Source organism: Echiichthys vipera (genome assembly GCF_963691815.1).
Source record: "Echiichthys vipera genome assembly, chromosome: 2".
NCBI lineage: Eukaryota > Metazoa > Chordata > Actinopteri > Perciformes > Trachinidae > Echiichthys > Echiichthys vipera.
In genome coordinates, this window is record NC_139827.1 from 6,501,059 (window position 1) to 6,513,831 (window position 12,773).

At 40.3% G+C, this 12,773-nt stretch overlaps 1 protein-coding gene across 1 annotated transcript; it reads right to left on the reverse strand.

The window, feature by feature from the left end:
- Positions 1-5,748: 5,748 nt before the first annotated feature.
- Positions 5,749-9,884, reverse strand: thumpd1 (THUMP domain containing 1). Its single transcript, XM_083922996.1, has 5 exons — positions 9,499-9,884; positions 7,189-7,366; positions 7,003-7,088; positions 6,332-6,494; positions 5,749-6,240 (listed from the first exon to the last, which is right to left on the reverse strand). The coding sequence occupies exons 1-5, from the start codon at positions 9,703-9,705 to the stop codon at positions 5,894-5,896; spliced, it is 981 nt and encodes a 326-aa protein (XP_083779122.1). The 5' UTR covers positions 9,706-9,884; the 3' UTR covers positions 5,749-5,893.
- Between the last annotated feature and the right edge of the window lie 2,889 nt (positions 9,885-12,773).

The following is a 12,773-nucleotide window of genomic DNA, read 5'->3' on the forward strand; positions in this document are numbered from 1 at the left end:
CTAAATCCGTCTGCTGTTTGCTCCCTTTCTGCGGGGACAAATAAGAATGTTTGGAATCAATACGGGCACTTTTGGCCTACCTGTAGGATTGTTGGGGTAACAGCTAATAGCAGCGAGCTGACAGGCTGTCGAGGGTTGATAAGCATTTCTCATTATCGAACCCCATTCACATAGCTGGCAGCCACACACACACACACACACACACACACACACACACACACACACAAACACTAACACACACACACACACACACACAAACACACACACACACACACAGTCTCTCAGAGAAATAGATGTCCTCCAGACCATATTCCCATTGCAACAATGGAAATAAATAAATGTGCATCCATTGACTATGCATGCATGTGTGACAAAGGAGAAAGCATCTGGAAAGCTACAAACTGACACCTAGGGATGAACAAAATAACAGCAAAGCCTCATACAATAGCCCTGCGGTAAATACCAGTGTGACAAAGCTCATAATCGCTTTTGGCTGTCGCTGTCAGACATTTTGGTTTAACTCTGCAGTCACTTTTGAGTCCGCAATTTGTTATCAAACAAACACCACCTTCAGTGTCCGTTAGTCAGTGTTGGTCTGTTTGAGACAACTTTATGAGTGACCACAAGCAAATGCAGCTCTACTCATAATCTTTTATTTTCTTTTCCATCCACCGTATATTTGCAGTTCCTGTGTGTGTGTATGGAGCATGAGAAAGTCATGCGGTCTAATGCAAATGCAAATGCAGATACACAAGTATCTTTATACGGTCTGATGAAAATCTTGCATATAACAAATGTTAATGAATTATGTGGACTAGAAGCGCCAGTGTGGTTAATTAAAGGAAATAGCATTTAAATTGACCTTGAGTTGATGTTGTTTTGTCAAGGTCAAATTAATGTGGCTCAGTCGCATCCAGATATTGTATGAGAATAAAAAAGATTAAAGCTACAGCTGGACACCGTTTTAGTTTATCTGTAATTTCATTTTAATGTGTTGGGTGAATCAGGTAAGTTTGATTGGTGTTAACTTAGTTTTAATGCAGAATTATGGCGTAGCGTCCGAACCAACGTTACTGGTGTGTGGTTGAGATCAAAATGAAGGTTGAGCTCAAAAATGAGTGTGATCTGAGGAAGGGGGGCCGATGTAGAGGGGTAGGAAGTAAGGAAGGGGTCGTTGCCCCTGCACTTTATGGACTTGGCTCAATTTAGTCCGGTGTGATTCCATACTGGCGTACAAAGAGACAAGGAAAAACAGATCTTCTCTATCAGCCTCTTACTATGAGCGACGGGGTCCTTCATAAACTATTGCCTGCCAAAGTTGGAACACTTTTAGTTGTTTCACATCCAGATTTCTGTGGTTGTGTTTTGGTCTGTTCACTCGTTTGCAGTGGGAGGGGCTCTGTGAGAAAGGGGGATGTCCCATACCTGCATGCACCAATCACAATTTAGCAACATCTGAATCAAAACAGGAATGTGGTGCTTATATTGTCAGGCCACAGTCAATCAAATTTAATAAAACCACAGCTTCACAGTTCTAATGAAGCAGATTAGCTCAGCCTCTCTGTGATGAACTCAAACTTCATTATTTATAATTAGCAGCTCATTTGTTATAAATAGTTATAATCCAATGCTTGAACAAAACTTTTTAACGGCCGATAATGGATATTTGCACCACATGTAGGTAAGTGGAGGTAGACCTGGAGTCCTTGAAAATCCCTAAAGCTCAACAATTTTGGGTCTTGACTTGTTTACTCTGCAGTGTGAGAGAGAAGGCTACAGTCGTGAGGGGGTTGAGACCATTGTTCTGGTAAAGTGAGACAAATGAGACCCTGGAGAGTACTACTTAGCCACTCATAAAGGTCAGATATGGAGTCACACCAATGGATGCTAATCCTGACCCTGGGGAATGTGTGCACATGCGCCTGTGGATGCAATTGTTTCACAGGCCTGTGACATTTAAACCTGAGTGAGCGTTACAATCCTGGGTGGCAGAACAGTGTGTATGTGCTTGTACGCCTATTTGGCTGGAAAGCAGTGGGCTTTAGTGCCAACGGAGGTTTAATTAGAAACGGCTTTGGGGGCAATTAAAACATCAGAGGGGATTTTTACTCACGTCAACGACGCCACGCAGTTAGCAGAGCAAACATTTTCTTGATTTTGATTATGCTGTTGAACATTTTAAACTGTTTCTGAATGTCTTCTTTTTTATTAATGCAATAAAACATTCCAATAACCTACATTTGTTTTAATATAATAACATTGGCTTCTGTATGAGTGTTTTTATTATGTCCTCCGCTTTCACCAGACAGCAGAGATATCATTAAGAAGCCACCACTCTGATATCATTATGAGGCATCACTGTACGTTAACCATTATGTAGGCGAGTCACATAGTCTAATTGGTATTGTACTAATAACACACTGGCAGCTGAAAACATCCAGTCCTTTCCCCCTTGTGTCGGAGCTATAGACTTGTCAGCAGGTCACACTGATTGGGGCACCTGAGAGCCAGCGAGAATACAGTTTGTGAGTTTTGAGCCGAATGCGGTGGAGATAACGACTGACGGGTCACCGCAGCAGTTCAGCCCCGGTGTAATGAGCAGAGAGAAATTCTGATAATGCATGTGTGTATTTTGTGTACGTGACAGAAATAGAGAACTGCAGAAGTCCTTACTGTGATTAATGCCTTAACTGAATGCTACGGCGACATTTTTACTTGAGAGAACACGCGTTTAAGTTTCTCTTAAATTTGGATTTGACTGTGTCTACCCCCACAAATCTATAAACAAAGCCAAGTTCTCCTGGTATTATCTTCCAAAGACAAACCATCAAACTGTTTGTGACCTTTGTGGAAAGGCCCGGTGGACGTAGAGGAGAGACCCAGGATGATTCTACGGAAATATGAGCACTCATTCTGGCTTCAACTTGTAAGGTAAATGCAACCCTGTACAAACACAGGGGGGAAACAAACAGAAAGCAGTATTATCTCATCTCATCTCATCACATCTCATCTCATCTTCAACCGCTTATCAGGGGTGGGGTCGCGGGGGCAGCAGCTCTAGCAGGGGACCCCAAACTTCCCTTTCCCGGGCCACATTAACCAGCTCTAACTGGGGGATCCTGAGGCGTTCATCAGATCATTTTAAGCCACACTAGGGATTGAAATGTCGACTGTTTGGTCCACCGGATTGATCCAGTCTATAATATCTCAGCAACTACTGGATGGATTTGGACGAAATTGACTGACACTCATGGTCGCCAGAGGATCAATCCCACTGACTCTTTTGACTTACTTTTCATGGAGGCAAGCATTTGTGTTCTTGGGGAAATGTCTCAACAACTACTGGTTGGATTAACATGGAATCTCATAGTGTTATGACTTTTCTTGCAGCACCACCCCCTGGTCTTATCCAGTACATTAGTTAAATGACAAAATAACAGCATGAAGTGTTCCTATATGCCTCAGCTGTCCTTTGTGTTGGGCTAAAACTAACCTGGTCATCTTATCATACTTGCAAACATTAGCTGGTTACTAAGATAACTAAGTGCCACTCCCACCAGTGCTTCAGAGAAACTACATCTGTACATAGCAAAACACACACACACACACACACACACACACACACACACACACACACACACACACACACACACACACACACACACACACACACCTTCAACCACATCATACACCAACATTCATCATAAAACAAGAGCAGGTGGATTCTAATAGTAATAAATATATTGCTTCTTAAGTTCTTAATAATATTGCACAGATTCATAAAATGAATGTCAAAACTGAGAAAACCTAGAATAATATAAAATATGCAGTGCAGTCATGATGAATGTAGATTCAGAGTTTGGATGGCCTGAGGAAAGAAACTGTTCATTAGTCAGGTTTGTGTTCGGATGGACCCGTGGCGTCTCCCTGAGGGCAGGAGGTCAAACAGAGGACGGCCAGCGTGAGAACAGTCTTTAATAATCCTGTGGATGTTCTCATTCGTCCAGGTCATCGTTATCCTCAAGGCAATTTCAGTCGAAAGCAACTGGACTTGGTTATTTGTCTAGGAAGACGTTTCACCTCTCATCCAAGAGGCTTCATCAGTTCATGTATGCATCTGACCAGGCTGGGACTGGACCAGGACCAGGACCAGGACCAGGCTGGGACTGATGAAGCCTCTTGGATGAGAGGTGAAACGTCTTCCTAGACAAATAACCAAGTCCAGTTGCTTTTGACTGAAATTGCTTTGAGGATAGTCTTTAATGATGTATTTTTTTTTTTACTTTGGAGAGGTAGCAGGTGTTTGAAACGTCCTGGAGTGAAGGGGAGAGGGCATCTAATGGTTTTTCTGTGCGGTGTTGACGACCCTCTGCAGGGCTTTTTTGTCCGCATACCACACGTATGTGAGGGAGCATGTTAGTTAGGATACTTGGTACAGAGTGATAGAGGGCCGCTAGGAGCTTTCCACATCAGTCGTTTCTCTTCAGATCTTATGTGGAGTACTGTTGTTGGCCTTCCATCACTCTAGGGAGTAATATCCTCCAGTGATTGATAGTTTTTAGTTAGATTTCTTTCTGAGAGACTACCCGGCTGTTTTTCAGCTTCACAAAAATCTGATTAACGAGACCTATTATCAGTCAAAATCTTAACCAACTCACTCAAGACCAATGGAGCTTCTTGGCATCACAGATTGAAGCTGTTATTTATTCATTTTTAACCGCTTGTCCCTGTTGGGGTTGTGTGGGGGGGCTGGAGCCGATCCCAGCTGACATCGGGCATGAGGTGGGGTACACCCTGGACAGGACGCCAGTCTATCACAGGACACATAGAGACGAACAGAGACAGACAACCATTCACACCTACGGGCAATTAAGAGTCATCAATGAACCCAACACCTGCACGTCTTTGGACTGTGGGAGGAAACTGGAGAACCCGGAGAAAACCCACACAGACATGGGCCCCAGCCGGGATTCGAACCAGGAACCCTCTCGCTGTGAGGCCACAGTGCTAACCACCATGGCACCGCGTCGCCCTGAAGCTGTTATGGTTCCAGTTATCACATTTCAGCTGTCAAACACATGTTAATTCACAAGAGCTGTCATGTGTTGTCTGTTATATTGTTTGAAAACCTATTTTGTATATAAAAACAAACAGCTACAAGATATTTAGTAGAAGATTCAAAGTAGAAGATGATGTAGTAAAGAGTAAGATTGATAAATGATTCACCCAGGAGCAACAACCACAGTACACCTGTCACACAGGCGACCACGTCTCTAGAAAATGAGGGGTCGACTCCATCTTGTGGTTCAGAGAAGAACTGACACTTGTGTTTATGCAGCTTTGACGCTTCTTCCTTTATCATCGACTTGCCCGTCCTGTCCCTGTCGCGTCAATCCCTGAAGCATAACGTACCATAAAATAAGGATATGTGGCAAAAACGGTCAAACACACAGGGAACTTTAATTCAAGGACTGCTTTAGGAAATAACAGTTACAAAAACAGAGTTACTCGTTGTGACACGTCAGTTTACCTGAAAACCTTTTTTTTTTCCTCCTTTCAGTAAAAAATAAAATTACACTTCAATTAAAAATCAAATTCAGCATTTAAAAAGTGAGTTGCTGGCCGTTTGCTGCAGAATGGTGACATGTGCCGTCACTAACTCAAAAATAACCTTTATCTAAAAATGGACATCTCAATGAAGTTGGTACCAACGTGTCATAGAGAGCTTTATGAATATAAAAGGCTTTAAATTAGATACGGTTCTGGATGAACTTTTGTCGAGTCGTGGGTTCAGACATGAAGAGAAAATAAACTTTTCTTTGAACCTTTCATTAAGAACCAAAAGCACTACAATATTATGCAACTTAGGATGAGCTTCTCTAAACGGGAGCTCTTACTCCCCGTCCCCTGCGTCCTTTTCAGCCTCCTTGTCGTCCTGCGGCACATTTTTGTCCTTGTCTTCGTCGCCTTTCTTCTCCTCCTCCTCCTCTTCTTTGTTCGTTTCCTCTAAATCCTGTTTCTCCTTCTGCTCGGCTGCTGGACTCGTATCGGTTGTTGCCGTGGTCACGTCAGGCTTTGGAGTGTCCTCTTTGACTACTTCCTGGACATTGTACTTTCTATACAGCGTATAGTCTTTTACCACGCTGATGCAACACACGGCCTTGATGACCTCCACAATGACTGTCAGTTCTGGGTTGGTCAAGTCAACCTTGTTCTTAGGGTTCAGCTTCCCCACGAGACCTGCCATAGTCAAAAAAACAAAAAGGAACAAGTTTGTTTGTTCACTGCTGACCAAAAAAAAGGAACTCATCAGCAAATAAAACTAAATTACCTGCGATTGATTTGATGATTTCGTCCCTCTTGTTGTGGCTGCTGTTGCGGGCCTTGAAGGCGATCTGGTAGGTACCGCAGTTTGGGGTTTTGAACCAAGGCTCCAGGAAAGTAGTCAGGTACCTCACCATGTCCTCCTGGAAGGCCTTGCATGTTCCAGTTACCTGGATGAGAAAAACAAAAACACAAAAACAAGGATAAGACGCAGCCGCAGGAAATTCAAAGTATTCTTGATACATACAGAAATTATTTGGACTGTTATGAAGAGGGATTAAACAACTGCAGCTGCAAATCAATTCAATAAACTCAAAACATCATGGGGCGGCAGTAGCTCAGTCCATAGGTGACAGGCTGGGAACCGGAGGGTCGCCAGTTTGAGTCACTGTGTGGACCATGAATGGTGTGTGGACTGGTGGCTGGAGAGGTGCCAGTTCATCTCCTGGGCACTGCCGAGGTGATGTTGAGCAAGGCACCGAACCCCCAACTGCCCGCGGCGCCGGTCCACTGGCAGCCCCCTCGCTCTAACATCTCTCCATTAATTGTGTGTGTGTGTGTGTGTGTGTAATATACAATAACAGAGTGAAAAAATAAAATAATTCTTCTAATACAGCATCTATTAAGTCCCATATATATCACAGTTATGTTGACAGTTTGTAAACGTTAGCCTCTTACCGGTAGCATCCGAAGGATCACGCGTGACTTCTTCTTCTTGGTGGTGTGAAGATCAGACAAGATGTGATGAACCAACTTGTCTGATTCTAGGAGAGGAAATAAAAACAAAACAACAAATTGAAGAACTGGAAGCCAAAAAAATGAATTACATCAATGATCTGTCCGATATAAAAAAAAAGGACTTACCCAGATTATGAGTTTTGATAAAGATGACATTGTTTGCTCCACTGTCCAAAGCCTGGAACCGCCTCTCCTGTTTGGTGCCCGATGCTTTCAGCTGTGCCACTTCCTTCTTCAGCGCTACATCAACATCTTCTTCGTCAGCATCCTCCTCTTCACTGCTGCTCCCATTGTTATCTTGCAACTGTGATCACGAGAGGCATGTTAATAATGCCCTGTTGCCTCTACAAGTTACATCACTTGTTTAGTCTATACAATGGCAATGAAATACTGAAAAATGCTGTTTAATAATGACTTCTCGTTCCAGTCAACAGTCCAAAAGCCCAATATATTTAATTTACAATGATACAAAATTCCTCAGATTTGATGAGTAACAATTATTTGAGTATCCAAACTGTTTTGACCAACTGCTCCACTTTTTTTGACAGTATACCAGATTGACATATGTACGTACATTTTGTGATTCCTGTCTTAAGAGATAAAGTAGAATAGAAAAAAGAAATAGAAAATATAACTTAATTAATGCCGAAGGAAATTCTTGTTCCAGATTGCTCCAAAATTGCAGTAACAATAAAACAGTAACACAACAAAAACAATTCTAATATAAGATAATAAAAGAGCATCAATTAGGTGAAATATAATAACTTAAATAAAGTGTCTAAGGAGTAAAGTGAAAATGACATAACATGATGTAATAGAAGTATACTGCACATGATTATGAACATAATATAACAAATGGTATTGAAGTTAATAACACTAGCACAGACCAAATAGTGCGTATTGAAAGATAAACCAGTTTGACCAGTTTAATTAAAGTATATTAACATGGGCCTGTGCACAAATTAAAACTTTTGCTCTGGCTACCCCTAAACACCAAAAATGTGCAACTAAAAATGAGATTAAATCATTGTAAAATATGCAAATTAGTCTTCACTTTCCCCACATCTATCCAGTTGTTAAGTCTGACGCAACACCCTTTCAAAATACGATTTCCGGGTCCAAACGATCACCTCTTTCGTCAGTTAGACTTCTTTTTCATCGATAAGAAAGAGGTAAAATGACAGTTACGTTGTTTTATAAAAACTGAGATCTGTTCAAACAACGGGGAACACGGCACTGCTGCGTTATAGAAATACAAGGCTTGGACCTGGAAATCAGATTTTGATTGGCCGTTATGTCACGACTTAACAGCTGGATACGGTGCAGTTCACTTTAGAGTTGTTCTGATTCTGATACCAGAATGGAAAATGCTGGCATCAGTATCGGCGTGTACTGGAGTCTGATCCGATACCACCTATTTATTAGAAATAGGAATCTATTTACTGGTTAGCCCTGTTAGCTCTGAAGCGGTTCTTCTTAATCGGTTTAATAATTGTTAGTAGTTGCTGTATTCATTCATGTTTTACAAAGGGTTTAACCTGAGATAGATAGCTAATATTTCTGCTTTAGCTAGATAAGCTTGGCCTACTGTTATCTGATGCACATTATCTTCCCTACCAGCTCAAAAACAGTGTAATAAAGTAGACTCTTGCGTTGTGCTCCCCCATGTTAATAAGGTCGAAGGTTATCTTATTTCGGCAACTCGTGTATCAAAATACTCTAGGAGCTCCCCAGTGGAAATTACCAGATGAGGGGGTATTCATGTGCAGTTTTCTAGAGATGCACCGATCCAATCCGATACCTGGGCTGAGCGTATGAGCCGATACAATCCTTTACTTCTGTTGACTGAATGAACCGTAAACCTTTCCATGCGAGGGAACACATCAGGCTTAATACAAACATTTATCCTTGTTAAAATGGGTAACAAATTAACACAGATATAAATGCACTTTTATATTATTTATTAACAAATAAAGTGTACATTAGCAGCAAAAATAAATAAATAACACTTCCATGTAAAGTGTACTGCAAACAGATATTTTTAAAATATAATTTAAAACCCTAACTGCTGTCACAAACGTAGAATTTAAGTGACCAGGTCGCTGTAGCCGCATTTCTGTGTATGGTATTAATAAAAATGAAATGACTGGACCAAAATGCTGGATCGGCCTCATTTATCTAATATCGGATCCAGCTAATAAGTCAATATCGAGCCGATATCCGATCTAGGTATCGGATCGGTGGATACCTACACTTTTCACATCGGCTTTTATCGGAATGAATCGGTATGGGGAGGGGCGAAAATGGTATGGGACCATCTCTAGTTCACTTGCTCCAACCTTGAAAGTTAACTAAGTAACAGGGCTAAATAATATGAAACAGGCCTTGAATGGGTCCATGGGATGTGGCGGTTTTAACCCGCAGGTGTGGACTCACCTTCTCGGGCCCAAAGAGCTGGTCGGCGTACTCATTGAGCAGGTTGAAGGCCTCCGCGGTGCACTTCCTCTCGTTCATGTTGCATGTGATGAGGATCCCCTGCATGCCCACCTCCAGCTCCCGGGAGCCCTTCCACCGCTTGTTGTGGTGACCGGCCGCAAACCGCTTCTTGCTCCGTTTCCTCGAGTCGTTGGACACGGCCGACATTATCCGCAGATCCCCTCACAACCGCGTATCTACGCTGGATAGCAACGGGCTACTTTGTTGTTATGGTTACCCTCCCTCGTTAGCTTTAGCAGTTAAAGGCTAAGATTTCCGTGTTTTTTAAAAGCTGCAGCGACTACAGTGTTAAAGTCATGTGGAAGTTTATAGAAATACACCGTCTCACCGCCTAAATACGTGTTCAAAATGAACGGAAACGGTTCAACGGACTGAGGTCTTCATTCAGTCACAACCATAGACATATAAAGAGTAGATGCCGCATCGAACGTTGGGCCGCGAGAAATGCGGCCGCCATCTTGGATCGGTCATTCTCCCAGATCAGTTCTATGAGTGACTCGTTGAGCCTCTGAGTTGAGCAGCAGAAGGAACAAGATACCAGAGCACTGTGCAGCGTATTCCTGCTCTAATCTAATATTACAATATTACAATTCATAATCAGTACGGTACAGTACAATTTTAAACAATTATACATAAATCCATGCATTTTTGAATGTTATAGTGAGTCCCTCAGGCTGTGGCAGGTAGATACATATTTAGCTGCCAGAGGAGCTGCTGTCCCTTATTTTATTATTATTATCTTGTCACAGTAGAGGCGTGGAGATTAGCCTCTGTGGGAATGTTAGTTAATTTACCCCCCGGCCAGATGTGTGAGTGTGTGTGTGTGTGTGTGTGTGTGTGCAAGCCTGTGTAGATATGAAAGGAGAAGCAGGGAGGAGAGGGGTTGTCGTACATGTGGTCTAGTGTAAATGGTTGCACATTTCCAGCATTAGGTCAGCGGAGGATGTGCTGTGGTTTCATGAGAGGAAGACACTTCAGAGACAGTTCATATCAGGTCACCTCAGATATTCTCAGTTTTGTTTTTTTAAATATTGAACATGACATTGAGATGAATTATGAGATAATTTTTCATGTCATGTCACTTTTTTTTTTAAAGTTTAGACTATCAAAGGAGAAGTGACAGAATCTGACCAATACCCTTTGCTGTTAAACTGTTTAATCAAACAGGAGCAACATGATGTGGGTTTAATTATAAAGAATGAATTAGAGATTTAACATGTATTTCCACTCTGTGCCCGATATTCTCACAGCTGAACAAAATGTTCCATACATTTTTACTTGGTTCTCCACATCTCCACTTAAAGCAGGACGAATGTCACATGTTTGTAAACCAGAACTGATGAGTCCAGGCTTTTTTAGTTCAGTTGTACCACAGAAGTTGAAACAGTCTGAAAAGAAAAAATCATACATTTATTTAACTAAGGAAAAATATTAAATGGTTTGTATAATTTAAAATGGATATTACTGAACTATGCCCCGTGTTTTTGTTTGCACATTAAATACAATTACTACATAATTAAAATATGTAATAAAGAAGACATTCACATAATTAGACCTTGCCTAAAAACAAAGGACACAGTCATTTTAGACTATACAAAGTACTCCTACAACATCACTGTCTTTACCAATTAGAGCTACACTCTAATTGGTAACTGTGCAAGAACAAAACAGTGTGAAAATGATCGATTTAACAAAATGTTATATATATTTTTATACCACACACACTCGCTCCCTCTCCTCTCCACTACCACGACTATGCGACTGGCAGAGCATGGATCATTTCTGAATATTTATAAACATATAGGGTTCGGCTCTTGGTTTTTTTAGTGCTTTGAATGGAAGTGTGTCTGTTTGACTTGTATTTAGATGTGTCCAAAATGTCATCTCTCTCTCTCTGACCTAATTGTATTGATACTCTTGATTTATATGTATTTTAATTTTCTCTGAGTGTGTGTGTGTGTGCGTGTGTTTTTGTGTGTGTGTGTGTGTGTGTGTGTGTGTGTGTGTGTGTGAGAGTGAGAGAGAGAGAAAGAGAGAGAGAGTGAGTGAGAGAGATATTTATGTATTCATGTATGAAATATAGCCTATTAATACTCTATAAATGATTTCTATTGTTGTATTTATATTTATAGTGTTTGCAAAACACCTATCATACATCACATATATCATATATCAGAATATTCTATTACTGTTAATCCCACTGTGAATATTAAAATATGCTGAACCGTGTCCTGTCCTTACACTGAGTGGAGCGGGCGACCGGGCCAAGATGGCGGCCCCACCGCTCGTCAGCGCCAATAGGCCCAACGTTCGATGAGGCGTCTACTCTTTATGTCTATGGTCACAACGGTCACAACATAGCACGTTTTTAGTCGCTGTACGGCGCGGGAGGAGGGACAAAAAGGCGAAACGTTGTTCGCGTTTGAATTATTGGCAATAAAGACTATTTAACTTAGTACGTTTACTTACATACAATGATTTTAGGTACTTGAGCTTTAATTGAGTGTTTCCATTATATGCTACTTTAAATTTCTTCACTGGATAACTACACATGACTTAAGTCTTAATAAATAAATGTATACATAGCTCACCTTTCCATTTAATTTCTTTATATGTATTTGTTTTTGCTTTATATTTGTATTTTATTGTGTATCTAAGTACTCTTACTTGTTTTATGTCATTATAATTTAAAAGTTTAATGTTTATTGACAGGAGAATTGACTGCCATATATATATATATATATATATATATATATATATATATATATATATATATATATACATTCCTTTCTTTGTCAAGTACGATGCCATATCTTTGTATTATATTTGTGAAAATGTGCAAATAAAGTTAAAAAATAATAATAAATGTACACATAAATACAGGAATAAATGAATAAATAAATGTCTGAATAAACATACATAGCCCACTTTTTAATTGAATTTCTTTGTATGTATTTATTTTTGCTTTATTTATTGTTTATTCTATGCCTTCTTATTTTATTGTTTATCTAAGTACTCTTACTCATGTTACCTCATCATAATTTAAAATTATAATGTAATAAACATTATAATTTTAAATTACAGGAGAATTAACTGCCTTTTATATATATATATATATATATATATTTATATATATATATATATATATATATATATATATATATATATATATACATTCCTTTCTTTGTCAAGTACGATGCCATATCTTTGTATTA